Here is a 22,099-nt window from a genome sequence, read left to right on the forward strand (position 1 = left end):
CAACTGGGAGCTTAATGAACTGGGAACTTAATGAATCTTCTCAAAATGTTCCACAAGCCTTTGGTTCAGCAAGGAGGACGTACTGATTTCTCACATTTAATCTCCGGTGAGGGGCTCAGGTTCGTACATATGACTTTTGTTAGAGGACTGCACACCTTCTCTCTCCACCACATCCCCGCTGCCTCCTTTTTTCTTTGGCTATTTATCGTGATGGTGACCTCATGACAGAGGATTTCTAATTGTTTCGATTGATATGTAAATATGCACATCCCCGATCTAAAAATACAGCGTCACTCAATCCCTTTAAGCACCCGCCACCCCTCCCCCTCTTCAACTACCTCCCCCCACCCACCCACCCGTCTCCACTACCACCTACAGCCACTGTGAGCCGGTGCGCCATCTCTCCGGGTCGCGTTCCCTCGCTGGGTCTCCAGGCACCGAGAGCCGCGTCTGAATTCAAAACGCACGAGACTCGTCGTCGCGGGGCGCCGCACGTGCACGTTCTGCGGAAACCGGCAAATACCCCGACCCCCCCCAATTTAAAAAAAACAACCGCGTGCATCAAATATATCTAGTGCAGCCTTTATCCTTCTTGGACCAGCTGAAGCTGCAGACACTTTGTAGCCTCGGAGCCACTGGGCGCGCGTGCTGTTCGCCAAACATGAGGCGCAAAGAGAGAAGCACCCCGGCGGGAGGCAGGAGATAGACGGATAGGTTGGATAGAAAGAATTGAAGGGGACAGAAGGAGAAACAAAGTCGAAGCGTCGAGTTGTCGGAGGATCCCGGAGCGGCGGCACAAACAAATAGCTGACCTCGAGCCCCGTCGGACGGTGGCAAACTGTTTTTTTTTTAAATGGAGATGTCGAGATTTCTCCTCCCGTCTCCTCCTCCAACGCACGCGCTGCCGAGGCTGCCGATGATGATGTTTGCGTAGGAGTGATTTATTTTGCGAGGAGCGTCGGGTAAGCTGCAGTCTCTGCTGTTCAAAAAACTCCAGACAAGCGGTGGATGGAACTGCGTGTGGCTCCCACATCTTTTCCCCGGAGATTGTTGTCGGAGCGTTTTTCTTGTCTCTGGGGTGTTTTTTAGTCTTTCTGCGAGTCTGGAATGGGACAGAAAACGTTTTGCATGCCAAGGATGTGCCTGGAAAAGTAGTCTGGCAACAGAGAATAAGAACATTTTGCAACGGACGTATATTATATTTCGTCTTTTTATTTGTATTAACAACTCAAGAGGATCAGGCCCAGTCTGGGTTATTTGTACTTAAGTCAGCTCCATCCCAATTCGATAGATGGCACTTCAGTGTTTGGCTGATTACTTTGCTGACATTGGGGCTTTTTTGTGCTATTGCCCTTATTATTAAGTGACTGAGGTTGACACAAAGTACAACCAGCAGAGCTCGAGGACCTGAGCTCCAAGGAGCCGCCACTACCCTAAATGTGACCCGGTGAATTCCTCTTATCTCTGGAGGTAAGAGTCCTCACACTCACACACTAACATTTAGGTCTCCTTATACATTCACTTGCCCTTCCATGGATCTTTTAGATTGTTGTTGCATCTGCTTGTTGAGTTGTGCATGCAATTGAGAAATTGACTCTTATTCTTGTTTGATAGGTAGATGGATGAATGGATAGACTGACTGAAGTGATACTTGAGTTTCAGCACCATGGAGAGAACCACACTTGCGTTGCGCTTTTCTGAATTATTTCACACATGCCATTTATCATTCATTCCATGCTTCCATATACCCAACATTGTTGTGCACAGTGTGTTTGTAGAAGCTTTAATCGTACCGTGATACAGTATTGAATATAGCTGTACAAACAGGCAGGGAGTTGAGATGAGAAGGAGAGGATGAAAGGAGAGGTTCAGAGCTTTGTATGACAGACTTGCTGGCTCGTCCGGCTCGCCACATGCTGACAAAACAGCGTGGCTCGTGAGCCACAGCTTCTGTCACCGACTGTTAGCCATGGTCACGTCCAAACCGTTCGCCCCAGATATTTTTAGGAAGAGTGGAAAATGCATCTCCAGCAGCATTCAGCATGCAGCATGGGAAAACATTCCCCTGAATGTGGTTGAAATTACACAAATATTTCAGGATACAAACCACCACCCGCTGGGTGTTTTGAAAACACTTTAATCACTTGGTGGATGAAGAAATCAGCGTTGAGCTAAGATGTGAACCATCAAGTTGATTAAAAGAGTGAATTGTTGCTTCTTTCGTATATAGAGGGTGGAAATTGGACTTTAAAATGTACATTTTCAAAACCCACCTGATTATAACTCCCATACTGAGTTTTAAGCATAATTGGGAATTTGTTATATGGTTTGAATTTGTCATTTGTTACTTTATAGTAAAGGGATGGACCGTGAGAATCTCAGGGATCATTTGGTGATAGAATGCTCATCACAACATGTCACACTGCCACGATTGGAAAGTAAAGTAATACCAATTTATTTAGACCTTGGAAATGCTTGTTCTTATGATATCCTAATTTTCAAACTAAAATCAAGCAACATCCATATCTGTGAGGTGAGTAAAACCCAGTTTCTCTTTTGTTTCTGTGCAAAGTTCTACCCCTGCTCAGTCTCATTTACGCACTTTAGCCTCCAAAGGAAATACATCCATTATTCTCTACTGTTCTTGTGTGTCAGCGGCCCTGATTTGGAGGAAATCATTCTCACGTGTCGTTTTTTGGGTAGGTTTACCTTAGCCAGTCCCCCTAAATGCACTGAATTCACAGAAAGGTTCAAAATTTAAAACTTAGCAGATCCCCAAATAATTTTCATTACATACAGCTGTGCAACAAATTCAAGATGAACCGAGCGTAAATGAGCTGAGAAAAGCAGATGCATCCACGAAGGGTCACTGAAGGCATGTCTACGATCAAACAATTTCACAGTTAACATCTCAATGCTGTCCACCGTCTTCATCAAAACACCAAGTGGAGGATGTGTCTTTTTGCAGAATGTCGCTCATCCCTCTGGAATAGGTTCAGAAGGACTCCGGAGGCTCGTTGTGTTGCAAAGCCTTCGATGGGTAATGTAGGTCTTTCCTTTAATTTCCCGGGGGTGAAGAGGCCTGAAGGTTCCACACTTACTCAGATTGATACCAGCTCTGCTGTTGCTACAATGAATTATGAGGCAAAGTCAGTGCTGTTATTTTCAGTCACGTTCAGTTTGTTGCCTATGTTTTAGACACTCCATTTCATAGCTTACTAAATAGTTTAAGACAGTACGACTTAAAGCTTGAATAGGGAATAACATCTGGGACTTAATTCATGTTGTGGACTTCAAATGAAATTAATTGATACACAAAAACATGTCTTTTACAGTGCCTACAACAATGAAACACAAGGCAGGGCTTGTTGTTCCCATAGCGACTTCCTCTGTGACCCTCGAAACAACCTTGTCCCCCTGGGAGATCAGCCATACTCCACACCCACAAAACCACACACATACACACACACACACACACAATCAAGTGCCCCTTGGAGCGTAACTCTGAGTGACTGTGTGTTTCGTGTCTGCTTGCTGCTGCTGGTCTGCAGCCTCTCAGTCATTACAGCAGGAGAGCGATGAGGAGGAGACAGAGAGGGAGACATAGAGAGACACACAGAGAGAGAGAGAGTGAGAGTGAGTTGAAGGACAAGCAGATGAGTAGGATGGAAGAAAGAACATTTCAAAGACGGATGGGTGATGAAAAAAGATGAAGAAGGGTGTAGGGAGAAGAAGGCATGTAAAATAGGGAGAGAGGGAAGAGAAGGAGGAGGAGGAGGAGGAGGTTTATACACTGCCACCTAACAGTGAATGCAATTATAGAGGCAGCATATCCCCTTCTTTTTTTCTGGGCATTTAAAATGTGCTCACATATCAGCTTAATTACCTTTAAAATGCACCAGCCGGGAAGGGGAGTCATGATGGAGATAGGAGAAGCCCGGTGGTTGGATCGAGACTGGGGGGGGGGGGGGGACATGGCTGCGTTAAGCAGTCACCACCCGTTTCTCCCTTCCTCCACTCGTCCCTCCTTCCCTCCATCTCAGCAGCACCACGCGCCGCTCGCCCCCTCGCACCTAGACCCTGACATGTTCACACTCACAACACTCACGCACAGACGGGTTCCCGCGCTGCTCTCATCCCAGTGAGTGATGGTAAAAAAAAAAAAAAAAACTGAAGCTCATTGCAAATAGTAGGAGGGAAATGAGGGAGGTGGGGAAGACGAACGGGAAGAGGGTGAGGAGGAAAGGCAGCAAGCCGAGAAGCTGCGTGTCCTTCACTTGTAAGTCATCCCTAGCCGCTGCATCATTATGTGTCTGACTTTTCTGGTGCATGTGTTTTTAAATAGTGCCATTCATTTTTTTTTCATACATTTGTTTGTGCAGTGAACCCACGTGAAATGTCCAGGACTGACAATCATTTCACTGAAAAATGGCACGCTCACATTAATGGTCTGTAGTCGAGGGCAACGTTGATCTTAATGGTAGCTCTTCAAAAAGTTACCATTATTTAAAACAAAACAACTAAAAGAGTGACCTCTATTCGAACCTCTAAACATGTAAGAAAATATTGGGAAATGGGGGATTTGCTTAGCTATCTGTTGCTGTGCTTCTGGATCTCATATTGGATGTAGTACAAATGAGTAAAATCTAGATATCACTACTAGGAATGATTCAACTGAAGCCTACTGCAGTTCCGGCCGGTCTGTCTGTCTGTAAATGCAGATGGCACCGAGTTTACTATTAGCATTCTGTCAGTGTACTACAACCTACAATAAGACTTCAAACAAGCCTAAGGGCCTTCTCATTACTTTTTAGCTTTAAACCAATCACAATGGGAACAGCCAAGTCAATCTCGTACTAAAAAGCTGCAAACGTTGAAGTTGTCCCTTTGGAAAGTGATGAAGTGAAAAATAATTCAAGAACAAGCGAGCGTACTCTGCCATAAGTGTTGATCGCAACCGAAATGCACATGAGAGGAGACATTCTCATTCATGAATTCCTGTCTTTGCAATGTGCTGTATCTTATTTTGCATCTCTGCATCTTGCCTGACTTGATTTTTACATTTTTCCATCAGCTTAGAGATTAGCATACAGTGAGTGAGCGGGGAAAAGTTCCTCCTAGTACACAAGAATGGAACTTTTAAGCGTAAACCACCCACTCAAGACACAGAGAAGGCGATGGTTAAATGTCAGTCTGTAATAGCCCTGTCGCCATAGTAACTGAAGACCCGTTTCTACATTAAAACACACTGCCTCTGGAGCACTGACCATTAGCCATAACACTCTAGCAGTCACCAGCGAGCTATCTAAATATTTCTATAGTCAACCATTTTTTTCCTGTTAAATCCGATTATTGCTCCCCCTCTGTCTATCTCCCTCTATCTCTCTCTGTCTATCTCCCTCTATCTCTCTGTCTATCTCCCTCTCTCTCTGTCTATCTCCCTCTCTCTCTGTCTATCTCCCTCTCTCTCTGTCTATCTCCCTCTCTCTCTGTCTATCTCCCTCTCTCTCTGTCTATCTCCCTCTCTCTCTGTCTATCTCCCTCTCTCTCTGTCTATCTCCCTCTCTCTCTCTGTCTATCTCCCTCTCTCTCTGTCTATCTCCCTCTCTCTCTGTCTATCTCCCTCTCTCTCTGTCTATCTCCCTCTCTCTCTGTCTATCTCCCTCTCTCTCTGTCTATCTCCCTCTCTCTCTCTGTCTATCTCCCTCTCTCTCTGTCTATCTCCCTCTCTCTCTGTCTATCTCCCTCTCTCTCTGTCTATCTCCCTCTCTCTCTGTCTATCTCCCTCTCTCTCTGTCTATCTCCCTCTCTCTCTGTCTATCTCCCTCTCTCTCTGTCTATCTCCCTCTCTCTCTGTCTATCTCCCTCTCTCTCTCTGTCTATCTCCCTCTCTCTCTGTCTATCTCCCTCTCTCTCTGTCTATCTCCCTCTCTCTATCTCTGTCTATCTCCCTCTCTCTCTCTGTCTATCTCCCTCTCTCTCTGTCTATCTCCCTCTCTCTTTGTCTATCTCCCTCTCCATCTGGGCTACTCTCTACCGTCCCACCTGCATCCCCTATGTTGACCTGCATGTCCAGTGCTTCTCCTGTCTGGACCTTCAGCCCTTTAAAAGGGTCATATCTGTCAAGCACAATATTGCAAATATCATACATTTGAAGGTTTTAGTTTGTGTTTCCCTCTCTGTTTTTCTATGGCAGAGGTTTGGGAGAGTTCTTGGCACAATGTATACATTGTGAAGTCTAGGGAATGGTCAAAATAAACCAACAGTCCCTGCTGGCTATAAAACTGGATGAGCAAAACAACATTTCATTTTGACCCCTTTTGTTCTTAGTGTGACATGCGCTGCCACCAGAGGCCTTGGTCGAATAAAAGCCTCACTAACCCAACCGTTTAGTCATTTTTCAGGTATGGACAGTTTTTTTGTACTCACATAACATGATAAAATGTACGTGTGTGCCCTTTCTTTTGTGTATCAGTTGTTTTTTGCGGTATGCCACAGCTGTGGGAGGATTTCATCAGCACTTCAACAATGTTGTAAAGTCCAAGTCACCTGGGACTCGTGTGACTCCGTGTAAATACCACGTTGGCCTGACACACTCTGCTTTAAAGGCATGCAAAGTGAGGCACACCGGGATCCGTCAATCTCCGAGTCAGGGGCGCCGCCTCGGCCTGTGTGTGGCACTGCCGTTCAGAGTGGTGTTTGAAACGGAGGCCTGGCTGGGCTCCCTGAGGCGCTGCACATCAGCTGGACAGGCAGAGAGCGTAAGAGGAGGGAGACAAAGACGGCAAAGAAAATTGGAGGCGATGCTGAACAGACAGGGAGAGGGCACGAGGAAAGATAAAAGCAAAGGAAGAGACTGACACAGAGGCAACGGATTGCTGCAGCGATGGGAAAGACGTCAAAAAGTGAAGTGTGTCCCTGGCAGGTTGTCTTTTCTGGGCTGACCGGCTACAAACCTGGATTACACTGTTTAAGCTTACTCCAAATGCGCGTTATGTCTCCAAACAAGTCTTTTTTGCATGTTTACTGGCTTTATGCGTCACGCCTATTATGCCATGTGGGTCGATTTGAGGCCCATTGCAGAACACATTGTCACCATTAGGCTCAAACTAACAAAGCAAACCACTCCACCCAAAGCTAAAATGATGTGTGCCATGGCAAAGACAGGGAACATTTCTAAAATTAGAATAATCTCATTGTCAAGTGTCAGGGAGCAAATTTAATTTAACGGTGTCTTATCTAATTCAGAAACAGGAAAAGGAATTTAATTTATTTCAGGACAGTGCATTCCCTTGAGCAGACCATAGAGTCGGAGGAAAGGGTGTGTGTGTGTGTGTGTGTGAGCGCGTGTGTGTGTAAGATAGCGAGAGCATGCATGCATGCCGTGTGTGTCCCTGCTTATCATTAGACATTTGAGTCATTTTGCTATAACGTATTCACCAGTCACAGGGGCAGACTCAGCACAGTATCGTGGTTAGTGTTTTTTTTCCCACACAAGGTCCTAACGGAGCTCTGAGTGTCACAACAAACGGTCTCGTTCGTCACTGGGATTTCTCAGGAGCACACTTGACTGATACTGAACTTATGAACCGGGAGTAGACAGGTGGGACTTAGAATAGAATATACACCACGCACAAAAGGACGTGTTGCCAAAGCTGTGTGCGGAGATTTGTTTTTGGCATTATTGTTAATCTTTATAGAGCCAGTTTGCATAAATTTCAGTGGACAGACTGACATCTTGTTATAAACACCCGTTTATTTTCTGTGGAAAATATATTTCCCTGAAACGTGGTGTCGAGCTGTAGCTCTGCTCTTATCGCTTCTATTTATGTGGCACTCAGCAGAAACGGCAATTATATTCCATGCTTTTGCAGTCAATTTGCTTGAAATATGTATGTGTGTGTGTGTGTGTGTGCGTGTGCCTTCTCCGCTCACCTGAGATAACACTCCCTCACACACAGACGCGGACAAACAAATATGTGGACTTGCCTCAACAATGACTTTCATATTGAGAGATCTGCACACATTCTCTCGGCATTCTCGAGTTTGTCTGTTTTTAATGCAGTGTGTTGATTGCAATCGCTGCTTCACTACCGTGTGTATCTAATGCCCTTGAAGCAGCAAGCTTATCCATCCAGTGACGTCATTGAGCCTCGGGTAGCTGACCTGGCTGCAGTTTTAGAGGTGTCCCACCTTGGACGGTAGTGATCAGTGTGGCCTATTCTCGAGGTAGCAGCAGAGGCAGTGACGGTGATGCTGTCCCCTGTAGACAGGCCTGTATATCTGTAGAACATCTTTGTCCTCTCTTGAGTAGGATTATTGTTTTAAGTGATGACATTTGCTAAATTTTTATGTACATAAAGTAAGTGTCAATTCCTTTTAAAGGCCCTTCTCCCCTCAAGTGCTCTCGTTTCCTTGAGCAAACCATTCAGAGACACCTTTTCAGTGCTCGCATCCCTCAGTTTTTAGCCCAACTTTTTAAGAGCCTAAGAACGGCTTTTCAATCCATCAACTTTGAAGTTCAAAGAATTGTTGTGTCTCTGAGCCGAATTCGGCTCCGTGCTGGTGCCAAGATTACAGCCTGCCACAGACTGTTGGTATTATTTGCACAGCAGAGGGTAGAGCATGGCATGGCAGAAGGGAGGAGCAGGAAGTGCAATGGCAGATTGATTGAATGTGATTATATGTAATTATTTTGTGGTTGTTTGAAAGTGAAATCTCATGTTCTCCAACTATTTAGGGGACAAGACAATTTTGCCAAAAAATTACATAGTCTAGTGAGAGAAACCTCAAAGTGGAATTTTCTTTTTGGTCATTCAATGGTCATTTTCCTTTAGAACGGCTTAATTTTCTACCCTTTGATTGTGTCATATTGTCTATCAAATATTTCTATAAATGGATTGGGACAACTATAAAAAAAAGTTTAAAATACAGGATGTCTTGGACGAGGAAGGTCATGCTACGTCAGTCGCAGAGCATGCATATCACGTTTAAAGTTACATTACATCAACACGCAGTTTGAACTGCAGAGCAACAGAGCAAGGTCATTCAGATGGATGAGGGACATTTAGAGCTGTGTAATTAAATGGAGAGACCCCCCAGGTCAACGTTTCTTTGCTTTCCAATGTCCTCATGGTTTCATATTCATACTAGCCGAGAGTCATTTGCATGATGTATCATCCACAAAGGGGCCATAATTACAGACACGTTCTGTCCGGGTAATGAAAGGGAAAGAACTACTCCTTCTTTTTAATAATGGCTACACAACATGGCTAATAGATTTCTTCATCTATAAACTCTCTCGCATTATGTCCTACAGACTTTGGGCTTTTCCTGGTACCTGATTCAAGGTCAGATTTAGGGTCGCGCTAACCTCGTCGTGGAACAGGGTGAACCTGAGAGGGAGAATTAAGGGATGCTGCAGGGTTGATGCAGCCAGACAGGACAATATTATGACATGGATGCAGGAGGAATTTGTGAGCTTTTTTTCAGGGTTTTCTTCACTAGTTGCATTGAGTCTTAATGGAAAATCAAATAAATAAGCGAACACGCAGTTAAATCAATGTTGCAACATTCTCTTGTAAAAGTCATTTTTATTGATTTAACTTCATCATATGGAAATGTAGTGAACTCCTCTTCTCCCTCCAACTTTTGCACTTGCACATAAGCTTTGGTAAAAGTTGTTTTCTAAATTGTGTTCTACGTATGTATTCACAAACACAATTTTGTTCCATCTCCTTTATTTTAAATGAAAGAATGAAAGATAATGAAAGAAAATTGATCGTCTGCTCTAGGCACGTATCTATTTTTTTTTAATGAAATTCGAAAAAAAGGAATAATTTCCAAACGAAAAGTATTAACATATTTCAGAAATATAGCCAGTGCTGCGTATTTGTGAACTTTGGGGAGATTCGGACGAGCTGGTTCCCCTTCCAGCCTTTATGCTAAGCTAAGCTAACCGCACCCCTACTTTATAATAGTACCACACTTCACTCACAAACTTTAGAAGCTTTAATTGAACTCAAAGCAGGAAAGTGAACAAGCCCAGAAAGTTTAATTATTCCTTTAAAGCTGCACGCCTGTATCATCGGCATATCACAGCAGGGTGGGTTGTGCTCGAAAGGAACATTAATGAAGTGTACAAAGTGGATCACAGTGGCGCTCCATTATCCTCATGATGGTGCATTACTCATCAGTATGTAAGTGATAATAGATGTGATGAATGTTGCATAATGGATATCTGAATACCTGAAACATTTTTAATTTCCTCTGATGAGATCGATGCACAGTGTCGGAGGAGACCTGTAAGTTATTAATTGTTTTGGCAAACGCTAGTTGAATACTCTCTGATTGCAGTTTTTTAGAGGCTGGGGAAACGAGGACAAAGCGCTCTAATTAAACACATCTCATTGTGCTTTTCTTAGTATTATCAGATCGGAGCTCTGTCATTGAATACTTTGCATAGAAACCTCAGCACCCAGCTGGACACCATACCCGAAAACCTTTTAAAAACAAATATGTTTTTTTGGGGGGGATGTGTCATTACCTTCATGAGCCATGCATGCGTGCATTCAATGCGTTTTTGGATATGGCTGCAAATATATGTGCAAAGTCCCTCCTTTGAAAGCTACAGCAGCAATACGGCTCATCCCATTGTCGTGGTGACATGTTATTGTTCCTTGTTGTGTGACTGGAAGCCACCACCTACTACGTGCTTCTCCCCCATCCTGCCGAAAGCCTGTCAACAGCTATTATTCCTAGCAAGACCTCTGCTGTGATCCCTGCCATGTTTCATCAAAGCGTGGCTATTCATTCCAAAGCCCACTGTCTGAGCATGTTAGCTAGCACTAAAATTATTGCCTGTGAGTGTTAGAGTGTGTTTGTATGTGTGCGTGCGTGCGCCCACTGCTTTTCCTCTTCCACTTCCTAACCTCTTGTCATTCCTGTGAACAAACACCAGCGAAAGAAGCTGAGCGGACATGTTCGCATTTCTCCGAGGCTTTTTTTTTCAATGAAGTTTGAAATGTGTGTGTGAGCGTGTGGTTAAATAATTAACACTGTTCACCACTTCGCTGCAACACATCCCTCACACTGTTCAGATTAAGGGAGTCCTAAGAGACAAACACTGTCTGCCTCCTCTGCAACGAATGCTGCAAGTACATGTCTCTGAGTGTGTGTGTGTGTGTGTGTGTACACCTGGTTGGTTAAGACACTTTTTGTGTCATGACTAATGACTTTTACTGTGTCACTGGTTGTGTTCACTTGTTGTGTCTGCAGGCTTGCCAAGATTTTGAGTAGTTTTTTTTGTAATGCAGACGCTTAATATTCTTAGATGTTACTGTTTGTGTTTTATCCGTGCATTATGTATTTCTGTGTGTGTGTGTGTGTGTGTGTCTGTGTGTTTCGGATATGCTATTCATGTGGGTGCACTCATTTACGTGCACTTATTTGTTGCACCGTACCATCGTTCAATACCAGCACACAAAATATTGCTTATAACGTGGACAGGTTTACAAGTTCATTAATGAAATTTCATCTTTTTAAATTCTACGCGAGTCACAACAATTACATTTTAAAATAAAGCAATTCTTCAGTGTTTGACTCTCTCCTTGTTTGTGTTCAAAATATGTGGAAAAAAGACCTGGGTATCTGTATGCACAATGGGGCCGTGTCCACAGAGTATTTTCTATCAAAAATATTATTTCATATCTTGTTGTTTTTGTAAAGCAGAAATGGTTGATTGGCTTAAAAACAATCGGAACAGGAGAACAATCTGTGGTCACAACACTGATATGTGAGAGCAAACCAAAACACAAAAGTTCAAATGAGGGGAATTGCAGAGTTGGTTGACTAGCTTCATTATGAAAAAAAGACTTGATTGATAGATCTCTTTTTGATTCCTTGTTATTAATACAGTGTTAATTAGTTTCAATCGATTATTAACATTTAGGAGAATTCTAAATGAACCTAGATGAGAATTGATTTCGGGATGGAGGCCATTTTGGAAGCAGCCATTTTACATGTGAGTGCAGGGTGTAATGCAGGTGTAATTGATCACCATCAAGTATGGCCGTTCTCCATTAAGCTGTGCTGAATCATTGGGGACACTAAACTGGACCATCATCATTTTGATCAATTGCACCTGTGTTTACCCTCTGTGACACACATCGATATGGCTGCTGTGAAAAGGGCGGATCACGTCAGTGACCGCGCTTCACCTAAGGCTCCGACAAACATTCAAACTCCACCTTCTAGATTTCCTGACACCAAAGATATCCCCGATTCGCCACATCTCCCTCGCCCTCCCTGACTGCAAACCAGTGGCGCTCTTTTCTCGCCGTTCCTTGGTATTGATTCGGATGGTGGACTGTGTGGCCGGCAGATTGGATTAGAGTCCAGCTGTGTTCCAGCCCGAGGGAAGCGTGGCTGTGTTGTGTTTGTGGAGCGGGGAGCTACCGCAGAGACAGTCCGATCCATCCTAACTTCATACAGCGTCTCCGGAGGAACATGTCAAAATGAGCGCTAACGTGCTTCAGACGGGGGTTTTTGTGCCACAGAGGAATTCAACATGGTTCAGAGGTGTTTCCGGTTGAGAAGGTCAGCTGTCACTTAGTGAATAATACACACTACGGTAGAGTCTGGTGAGCAGGCTGAGCGGCTGCTGAGGGAGACCACTGCGAACTCAAGGATGAGTGGAAACCGGTACGGAGTTGGTTGTCTACCTCACAATGATTCAAATGACTTACTTACTATTACTTACTTTTTTACAGTCTCCAAGATGTCACTCGACCACACAGGGCCACGCGGCTTGCACTATTGAGTCTTACCTTAGCAACGAGCCTGATGTCCCATTTTTAGTTTTTAGGCAATTATCCCCAATGCAGTGGGGAATCCAGAGTGTGGATGTAATGAAGAGAAAAAGTCTTTACCCACATCTGTTGCAGGGTTTTCACAAAATATGTAAGAATGTTACTCAACGTGACTTATTCGTGACTTAGTCTTCCGACCACTCAAAGCGCTTTAACACCACATGACGTCACACCCATTCATACACAGATGGCAGGACCTACCATACACAATGGCACCTGCCCATCAGTAACATTTACCTAGCATTTTCTATTCTATACGGTTAAGTATACTTGCTCATAATTGCTGATCCCTCTTTGTGCAGGGATCGTAACGTATTATAATTCTTCTAGCTGTAGTACTTGATGTTTTCATCATGTGTTTATATGAATTCATTGCTTTAAGTAAAATATTGTTTTGACACATGTTCTGTGTTCAAACTCTTCAGTGTTATGACAGCCTCAAATAATTTTCAGTGAAAATATACTTACTTTTGACAAATTGGATGACAAGACGAATATTAAAATCGTTTAGGCACAAGGCTTCTGCCTGTAATCCAGTCCAGAGGGACTGAAATAAGTAATTAAAGGAAAACGTTGATCTAATAAACCGAGAATGGGGTCAGTTCCGTCTCCAGTCAATCACAGAGCTGCAAATGTTCCTATGACGTCTGTAGCGATCCTCCCTCGTCCTCTCTATTTGCGTATAAAATAAAAAAATGTAAATACATTCGAAACATGCAATCTTTGCAGTAACAAAAGACACAAACACATAAAAAACAATAAATAATAAAAAACAATAAATAATACACACAATAGTACTTGTAGGTCTGCCATGTAATTCTGCAGAGATTAGAGAATATGAGCTGAAAGCTCTCAGGTCATCCTCTAAATTTGTCTTTGTTGTGACCTCTGGTGTAAGGTCAGAGTTCAAAGGTCACTCCCTGCAGTCCACTTGGCTGTTTGATGTATATGAAGGTCATGCTCTTTATCTCTGTCCACTTTCTCTGTAACTACTGCTTCTTCTCGAACTGATAATTGTTGATTCTGAGCAAGAAAATGTAAATAGTTTTTTTCTCCTTAATCTGATATTCCCTCATTCTGGATTATTCCTGTTTCATCAAGAGATGAATCTACTTAGGTAAGCAATGCTGTTAAAATGCTGTTTCATTGTAATTTGGGAAACACTGAAGGGGCAATTATTTCACCGCAGACCTCTCTTCTCTTCACTATCTGTGAATCTGTGAATCTTGCACTGTGATGACTGTGGTGTCCATTATATCACTGTCTTAATTTACTCTAGTGCTTTTATCTTAAACCCAATCCCCTGATTATCTGCATTCATCCTGAGCAGATATTTTTTGTGGTATTAGTTTGATTATCTCTTTTAATTAGTCGAAAACGCTTTTTAGATTGTGATCTTTCGAAGTCCCTTGTAAACAGACATTTTTTTTGAATATTTTGAAATTTTCATCTAACTCTGTGTTTTTCATATTGTATTAGTGTATTAGTGTGTCAGAATTCTGCTGGAATAAATAAAGACACAATATTTAGATGTTTTGAACTGTTCGCTGTACAAATGTTGTGGCAAATAGCCATATAACATATAGCCTGTGTTTGATATTTCTATTTTACCATTTTAGCATAGTCTTTTTAGTCTATGGGATTAGGCCTCTTCATGCTTAAACACATCTGCTTTGTGTTTGGCTTAAAGATTTAACCACTTCATATCCCAGAAGGCACATTACTTGTTCTCTTACGCACATTCATCTCTTACTTGACAACCCTGGCTGTGTTAGAAATTGTATACTAACCTACAGCATAGTACACGCTCCAGCTGTATTTATAGCATATTCCCAACTAAATTATCACTTAAACATGCAGTAGTAAGTAACTGCATCACATGACGCCCTCGATCATATCACTACCTATTTAAGCTTAATTCAAAACAAAATGACCTCTTCCACTCCTTTTTATGTTTGTATTATTTAAGGCAAAATATAATACGGTATATAGAATTACTTTTTCTTCTTCATCAATATATATGAGACCGCCCACGATTTTCCTTTTAACTGAAACCCCAATCGCCATTCTGTGTAATCATTTCATGCAACGGGTTAACTATTGAAACATCTTTTTTGGAGCGGTTGAGTATGTCTCCTCTTTATCTCATCCATTCGTCTTTCTTTCCATCTGCCCACCGTTTTTGTCTCACCTCTGCCCGTCTCTCTCTCGCACCATAATCACCTCCATCCTTTATTCCCACCTTTTCACATCTAATCTTCATCATAGCCCTCTCTACCCCTGCTCATGCACTGATTTCTCTCTCTATCACATTCTTCTGCTTTCCAGCCTGAGATCCCGTCAAAGTTATGAGCAGCCTTTGCAGGATGATATTGTTACGTCTCACCTAACTGCTGGATAATTCAATAAGCACCGCTGAGATGACACAGTTATAATCTACTTAATGAAGCCACTGTGCTGATTAATTGTGTGTACTTTCTCTTGTGTCGTTCCTTTAACACACTCCTTACTCTCCTCTCCTCGTTTCCTCTCCTTTCCTCCCTCTTGCTCTCTGCAGGGTGTTGATGGAGAGCTATTCGAATGACAGCCGGGACAGTGGTCATCACTGGTGGAATTCTAGCTACAGTTATATTACTCCTTATCATCGCAGTACTGTGCTACTGTAGGCTGCAGGTGAGGCCACAGTTTTTCCTGTGAAAGTATGCAGAGCTGCAAGTAAAGGATGTCCAATAGTATAGCACTGTGTTCTTAGTCTTAAGTACAACTGCTTAAATCTGTGTAATTGTATTTGCCACCTTCAGCTACCAAGGATAATATATATGATATTGTCAGATTTTGCAGGATCAAAGTTCAATACAATATCGGCAACATAAAATGCAACACATTTGGTTACATTTGAATCTGTTTCTTATTGGAAAAGTTCAACATTTGGGGAGTATACCCTCTTTGACTTCTTTGGGATTTCTCTTGTGTTCTGTAACAGTTCTCCACTAAAAAGTGTATTATTTTTACCAGTCTATTGTTGAGGATTTGGCAAGATAAAATTCAATAATTCGAGACCAAAACCTTTCTGAAATCATACCGTAGGACGGGTGCAGCTTTACTGAGAAAACACATATAACCACCTAAACCAGAGCATGTGGGTTTGTGAAATAGGCGTAAGATGCATGCAGTGTGCAAACCAGGCAAATCTTACTTGGTTGATAAATGTGAGGATACATCAATTTAGACTACATTCATTTATTTTATATTGCGTGTTGTTTGACATTTTCTCCTACTCAATATGCACAAAACCTCTGGCTTTGTGGTTATTGAGTATTGTTAAAACAGTACCACATAATTATTAGAATATAGAAGCTGGCAATGACTTTATTGGACCGATACTGCGTGTAAACTAATTTGCCAAAGGGTCTGCTTTGCTGTGTTTGGCCGTGCTGACATTTCAGTGTGATGAATCCCTCTTCATTCACTTATCTTTCTCTTCATTTTCATTAAAATTCTGTTATGCGTCCAATTAACTCCCCTCTTCTTTCCTTCACCTATTTAAAATTTACATAGGTTAGATCGTTTTTAATAGTTCCCCTTTGTCTCTCTCCTTTTCCTTTACCTCATCTCTACTCTCCTTCATCTCTCTCCCACCGCTAGTATTATTGCTGCAAGAAGGAAGAGTCCGAGTCGGAGGAGGAGGAGCCAGACTTTGCCGTGACGTCCCGCCTGCCACCGGTCCACTCCAATCACAACATTGTGGCGGCGACAGCCGCCGCCTCCTCCATCCCCAATGGCCCCGCGCTATTCTCCACCCCTCCGCTGGCCAGGAAACTGACACGCTCGCAGACCTTCTGTCCGTCCTGTACGCACTATGATCTGCCTTTCTACCTCCAGCCGCCCCCTCAGCCGCAGATACACCACCAACCAGATGGCTTGAGGAACGGAGGTGACCGGATCAGCTACCGCAGCGTGCAGCAGCAGGATCTGGACTTGCCGGTGCCTGTGAACATTTCAAACTACCGTAAACCAAACCTTGGCCGGTCGGTCACCATGAGGGACATGTTCACCCGCAGCTGCAGCATCAGCACTGATGTTTAGCCTGGGCCAGTCTGGTGTAAATTCATGCTTAGATGAACTGAGATGGCTGCTTTTGAACTAGGTTTTTGTCTCACCCGTTTAGTCCAGTCTAGTGTGCTCTGAGCTGGCCGGTTTTCGCTCTACTGGTCACCTCTTGCAGAATGAAGGAATAAGATGGCTCTCAGGACAGGATTTACAGATTCTACGCTCAGGTCCAGGACTTACACTTGGGCCACTATAGAGTTTAAAGTAGTTCAAAAGTGTTAAGTCAAAAGTGTTGTTTAACAATGACGTGAACTTCTTGATTACATGATTATTTTGTATTGTTCAATAGCTCTTTTGTAACACTAAGAATGGAATTTGCTTTACGCTTATCTCTACTTCCTGTGGACTCTTGTTCCCGTGGCCTGAAAGATACACAGATTCCTGCCATGTCGAAATGACATAATCGGCAGGGATTTTCTCTCTGCCATAGCTGCTAATATGATCACAGAAGTCCAGTGTTTCCCTCTCCTATGATGGGATGATCGGTCTGTTCCTCCATCCACAGATTAGAGTGATTAGAAAAAGAAAAAAAAATCACTACCACCAGTGCAGGATAGCGATGCCATGTTTTAGCTGCCGCCCACTGGCATTACAGATCAACTTAGCTTAGGCCGTGACATATTATGACATAAAGGGCTCAAGGGAAGATGGAAAATCCCTGCTCGTTTTCCACGTCCTTTCACAGAGGTCCCCAGTTTGACGGGAGGCTGGTTTCTCTGAGCATCTGTTGACCGAACGAAGTGTACGTACAGTATCCACTTCAGCAGAGACAGGCCTGTGTGTTCCTGAAGGCAGCGGATGAGGTGCCAACAGTGGAGTGTAGGGAGGGCGAGAGGGGGGGGTCTTGCATTTGTGTGACTGTGCTTGCGTGTGTGTGTGTGCTTGCGTGTGTGTGTGTCTGTGTGTGTGTGTGTGTGTGCGTGTGTGTGTGTGTGTAACTCGATGAGTTATGCCATGACTCTTATTCCATACAATTAAACAGCCTGTCACCCCTATACGTGTACTGAAACCAGTGGTGGGTGGCAATAGCATTTTGAACATGTTGGGAAGGGATTGTATTTGTAGTCTGAGGAGTAACACAGTCAACCTCACAGTAAGGTAATCATTTTAAGTTCTTTACTGAAGTTTAAAAGTGTGGTCCCTTCACTGCATTCATCTGATTTGTCGATACATGGGTTAAAGAATAATTCACCTTGAAGCGCACATATATAAATATTTAACAGACCATAGCATACACTCCAGTCTCTCCCTCTCTGTCTCTCTGACCCGACTCGTTGGATTGAGGAACATTTCCTCTTCCTGCGAGGGTTTCACAGAGTTCCTTCTTGGGATTGTTTTTGGTTTTCTGCACTGGACTAAACCGGCCCGACGGGGGCCCGATGTGGTGACTGGAGGCGCAGTGGCGGATTTCTTTGGACACAGGATAAACATTTCATGAATGAAATTAATCAATGCTGGATCTCATGAAGAAATGCTTGTGGTTGTGTGAGCAGCTTGAAGCTGATTTGATTCTCTTGTATTGCCTCCTTCTTTCCCTCTCTTGCTCTATCTCTACTTCTGTCTCTCTGGCTCATTGATATTACAAAAGGGTGAAACAGAGGGATTTTTTAATTAGTTTTGTGACATGTGCTTTACTGCAAATACACTACGACATGCACACACACACACACACATTTATGTTCCACTTAACACTCTAACTATACCACCCTAACCTGAACCCTAACAACCTACCTTAATCTTAACGTGACCTGTTGTCACCCTTACTATCAACGTCCAGTCTTCATCCTGTGATGTAATCATTTACATTATGGGGAGGTGAATTTTGTCCCCAAAGGAAAGGCGGGTCCCCACGATGAGACTAAGAACAGATTTATGTATCCACAACATGAGTAACACTCACACTCTCACACACACATAGTTTGCAATGCTTTGCTTTTACCTTTAAACAGATGTGATAGTTGCACAGGAAATTTTGTGCCATAAAGAGTTCAGAGAGAAATTTATTATTATAGTTATTGATATTATTACAAGTGTATATTCAATTGCAGTGTTGCTGTCCCTACAGTATTTCAATTACTTGCTTTATTTTATGATCCAGCTGGTTTTTCAGACTAAGTACAGTACAGCAGAAATGTTTCTGTCCTTGTTTCTAATATATAACTAACACATTGTTGCTAATAAAATGGTGTGAAAATCCTTCTCCTATGTTTTGTTGGTGTTTTTTTCATATTGTGGCTCGATATGGTTTGTTAAGGAAACACCATTATTGGTATTGCATGTTTATTATTTCTGCAGGCTGACAAATACTGTTAAGTGAATGCAACCAAAGGTGCATCACCCTGGATTATCGTATTTAGTGGGATGCCCAGCACAAGGTGAAATATCAGCTAGCACAACACTCCAAATAAGCACAACCATGCAGAATCCTGCAATAAAATACAAAATGTTTTTTTGTATTTGTATATTGTCGCACTTACTGAAAAAAGATATTACAATAAAAGGCAATAGGTTAAGAAGGCGTAATTATTTAAAAGGATTAATAATAATACAGATTCAAAATAGGAATTTGAATCTAAGGAAGACCCTGTTGTAGCAGACGTATGCTTATGTAGTAGAGATACCAGAGAGTAGGACCATAATGCACCAAAACTGGTTTAGAATTCGAATGAAAAAACGATCTATCCTTTATTGAAAAGCAGCTTAACTTTGCTAATGAGCCAACATTTGCTCTTCATTAAAATTCATGGTGGAAAATGACTGTTATTGCCCAGCGGCAAACAAAAATGTTTCTCTGAAAGCATTTGTGAATATATTTCAGAATGAATTTTATTTTATGACGAATTTCAAACATTAGACATAATGCAACATACAAAAAAACCTGAGAAACCTCTAACCACAGCAACGGCGATTCGGTCTGTTTGCACAAAGATCCAGTGAGCCCTGAGGTGACGAGGTGAAGCAGCCCGACAGCAAACATATTTGAATGAGAGGACTAAGAAACAAAAATGACATGTCTAGGTGCGATGAGAAAGCAACCTGTCAGAGACCAGGAGATCAAAGCCACAACGCACAGTTATCCCGCTAATAGACAACACTGGGGAAGCTTTTCTCTGACCATAAACAGAGTGAGTCAGAGAGGCAGGCAGACTAATCATACAATGGGAAAACCACTGAAAAAGGAAATCTAGGTGGTTATTAGAAGGATGAGTCAGAGCTGATGAATGAGAAATAGCAAGCGACACCGAACACACGGACAGATGGAGGCGTTACAGGAGCTGATCTCAAACCGAGGCCTTCCTGGCACAGACATGAATAGGCCATTTTGTCATGACATTACCACAACCCTTTCAGATTATGATGGATTGCCTTTGATGCGGCTACGTTCACCCTCTCATTTATCTCTACATGAATTGCATCGTAATAGGCCATTACTGTCACACCGGCATTCCGAGTGCCAGGAGAAATGTTTGCAAATGTATTTATTTATTCTCTTTACAAGTCACCGTAATTTACATGCGATGACCCCACTTGTCCAATGACATCACATGTCAGTGTTGGTTCTAGCGTGTGCTGTAGCCTGAGTCAGAGACAACCGCTTGAATTTATAGCTCTGTCGTGAGTGAAGGCATCCGTAACATTCAGTCACAAACCCCTGATGTGCGAATCAATACTGTTTTGATTGAGATGTTGTTGTGCAAGAGAGGTTGGCGGGTTCCTGCGAGGTCCTTCCATCACGCCCGAAGCTGTCCAGCTCAGCAGAAGTCTGCCTCATCACTTAGACGGCCCTAACGATCAATCGGGCCGCTTTCTATCAAAGGATCCTCCGCCGAGGCTCCGGGTGTGTCTGAAAAGAAAACACAAACACACACACACACACACACACACACACACACACACTGATCTTTCCCTCTGACTTCACTCCGGCCAACCCTCCAGAAGGCGTTTGATGATTCGTTTGCTGGTACGGCGCGCAGCAGGAGTATGCATTTGTATGTGGAGGTGAGTATTTTATCCATTCATCTATTTCCGTATTTGTTTGCATAAACGTTTGCACTGTAGTTGTGCAAATAGGCGCTTGTGTAAGCTCTGTGAATTATTTAGAGGCATAATCGCCTCCGGTGTAAGCAGAGCTTGTATAGCCGGGCCTTCAGAGGTGTATCGATGCTTTGAATCATCCCCCTCATCTGCCCCTCTTCTTGCAGCAGTGTGCTCACTATCGCTCACCTTGTCTGTTCCCTGGGCTCTCTCTCTCTCTCTCTAACTCCATAATACTTCATTCTAAGAGGGAGTGTGTGGTGTGTGTGTGTGTGTGTAGGTGTGCGTGTCTGTCTATTTTTTTATGGCTCCTGGTCACAATTCCCCAGCAGTGGAATTTAGATGCAGTACAGAAGAGTGGCTGGCCCTCTATGAATTATGGACACGAAGCGTTCCAACCAAGTTCGCAAGCCAAAGCCTCTCACTCCTTCTCCTCCTTTTTAATCTCTTGTTCTGTTCCCTTCCTTGATCCTCTCCTGAACAAACCGTCCTTATACTTACTTATCTCCCTACTTTCTACCTTTTTTACATCTCCTGCACTCATTTAGAATTCTGCTTTCCTTATGTTAGCCTTATATAAAACTTTCATCATATAGTAAAATATGAATAGATTTATTTGACGTTTAGACGCATTCACATGCAAAACTGTGGTTGTAAGCTGCTTTTATTTAATATTTCGGTGGATTTTGGTTTAAAAAAAAATTCCTCACTATTGAGAAGGACTTGAAATTGGATTGGAAGTCCAAATTAAATACAAATGTTTTTTATAAAAAGTTAATTATTCACTTTGTCTACATAAAATCAAAGACAACCCTCCACTCACTATTTCACAGACAAGCCAATCACATCTGCCAGGCTTCCTCAATGGTTGTACTTAATCAGAAAACAGATCTAAAATTAAGATCTAAATACAAACTTGAATTCAATGAAGACTGAGCTGCTCTGAGAGGTTGCACATTAGCAAAGAGCACTTTCCTCAGACTAAAGCCCCGTGTACAATCAGCGTCATTCAGAGAATGCGCCATACTCACATGTGTGAGAAATGGACATCCTCCATAAATCCTCCCCTCACAACCCTTCTCTGT

General features: G+C 42.8%; 1 protein-coding gene across 3 annotated transcripts; it reads left to right on the top strand.

Moving 5' to 3' along the window:
- Nucleotides 1-371: 371 nt before the first annotated feature.
- fam163ba (family with sequence similarity 163 member B, genome duplicate a) lies at nucleotides 372-19,176 on the top strand. Of its 3 annotated transcripts, none has more exons than XM_037484689.2 (4): nucleotides 372-1,470; nucleotides 2,969-3,045; nucleotides 15,427-15,542; nucleotides 16,515-19,176. In XM_037484689.2, exons 3-4 carry the CDS (start codon nucleotides 15,450-15,452, stop codon nucleotides 16,953-16,955), a joined length of 534 nt encoding a protein of 177 aa, XP_037340586.1. In that variant the 5' UTR covers nucleotides 372-1,470; nucleotides 2,969-3,045; nucleotides 15,427-15,449; the 3' UTR covers nucleotides 16,956-19,176. The 3 variants fall into 3 exon arrangements, with proteins under 3 accessions (XP_037340586.1, XP_037340587.1, XP_037340584.1); XM_037484690.2 differs by lacking the exon at nucleotides 2,969-3,045 and adding an exon at nucleotides 13,971-13,986; XM_037484687.2 differs by lacking the exon at nucleotides 2,969-3,045.
- Nucleotides 19,177-22,099: the final 2,923 nt, after the last annotated feature.

Source organism: Pungitius pungitius, chromosome 18 (genome assembly GCF_949316345.1).
Source record: "Pungitius pungitius chromosome 18, fPunPun2.1, whole genome shotgun sequence".
NCBI lineage: Eukaryota > Metazoa > Chordata > Actinopteri > Perciformes > Gasterosteidae > Pungitius > Pungitius pungitius.

Coding starts and splice junctions, on each gene's coding strand:
- fam163ba (XM_037484689.2), top strand. CDS start 15,450: ATGACAGCCGGGACAGTGGTCATCACTGGTGGAATTCTAGCTACAGTT. Junction 15,543..16,514: donor TGTGCTACTGTAGGCTGCAG/GTGAGGCCACAG, acceptor TCCCACCGCTAG/TATTATTGCTGCAAGAAGGA.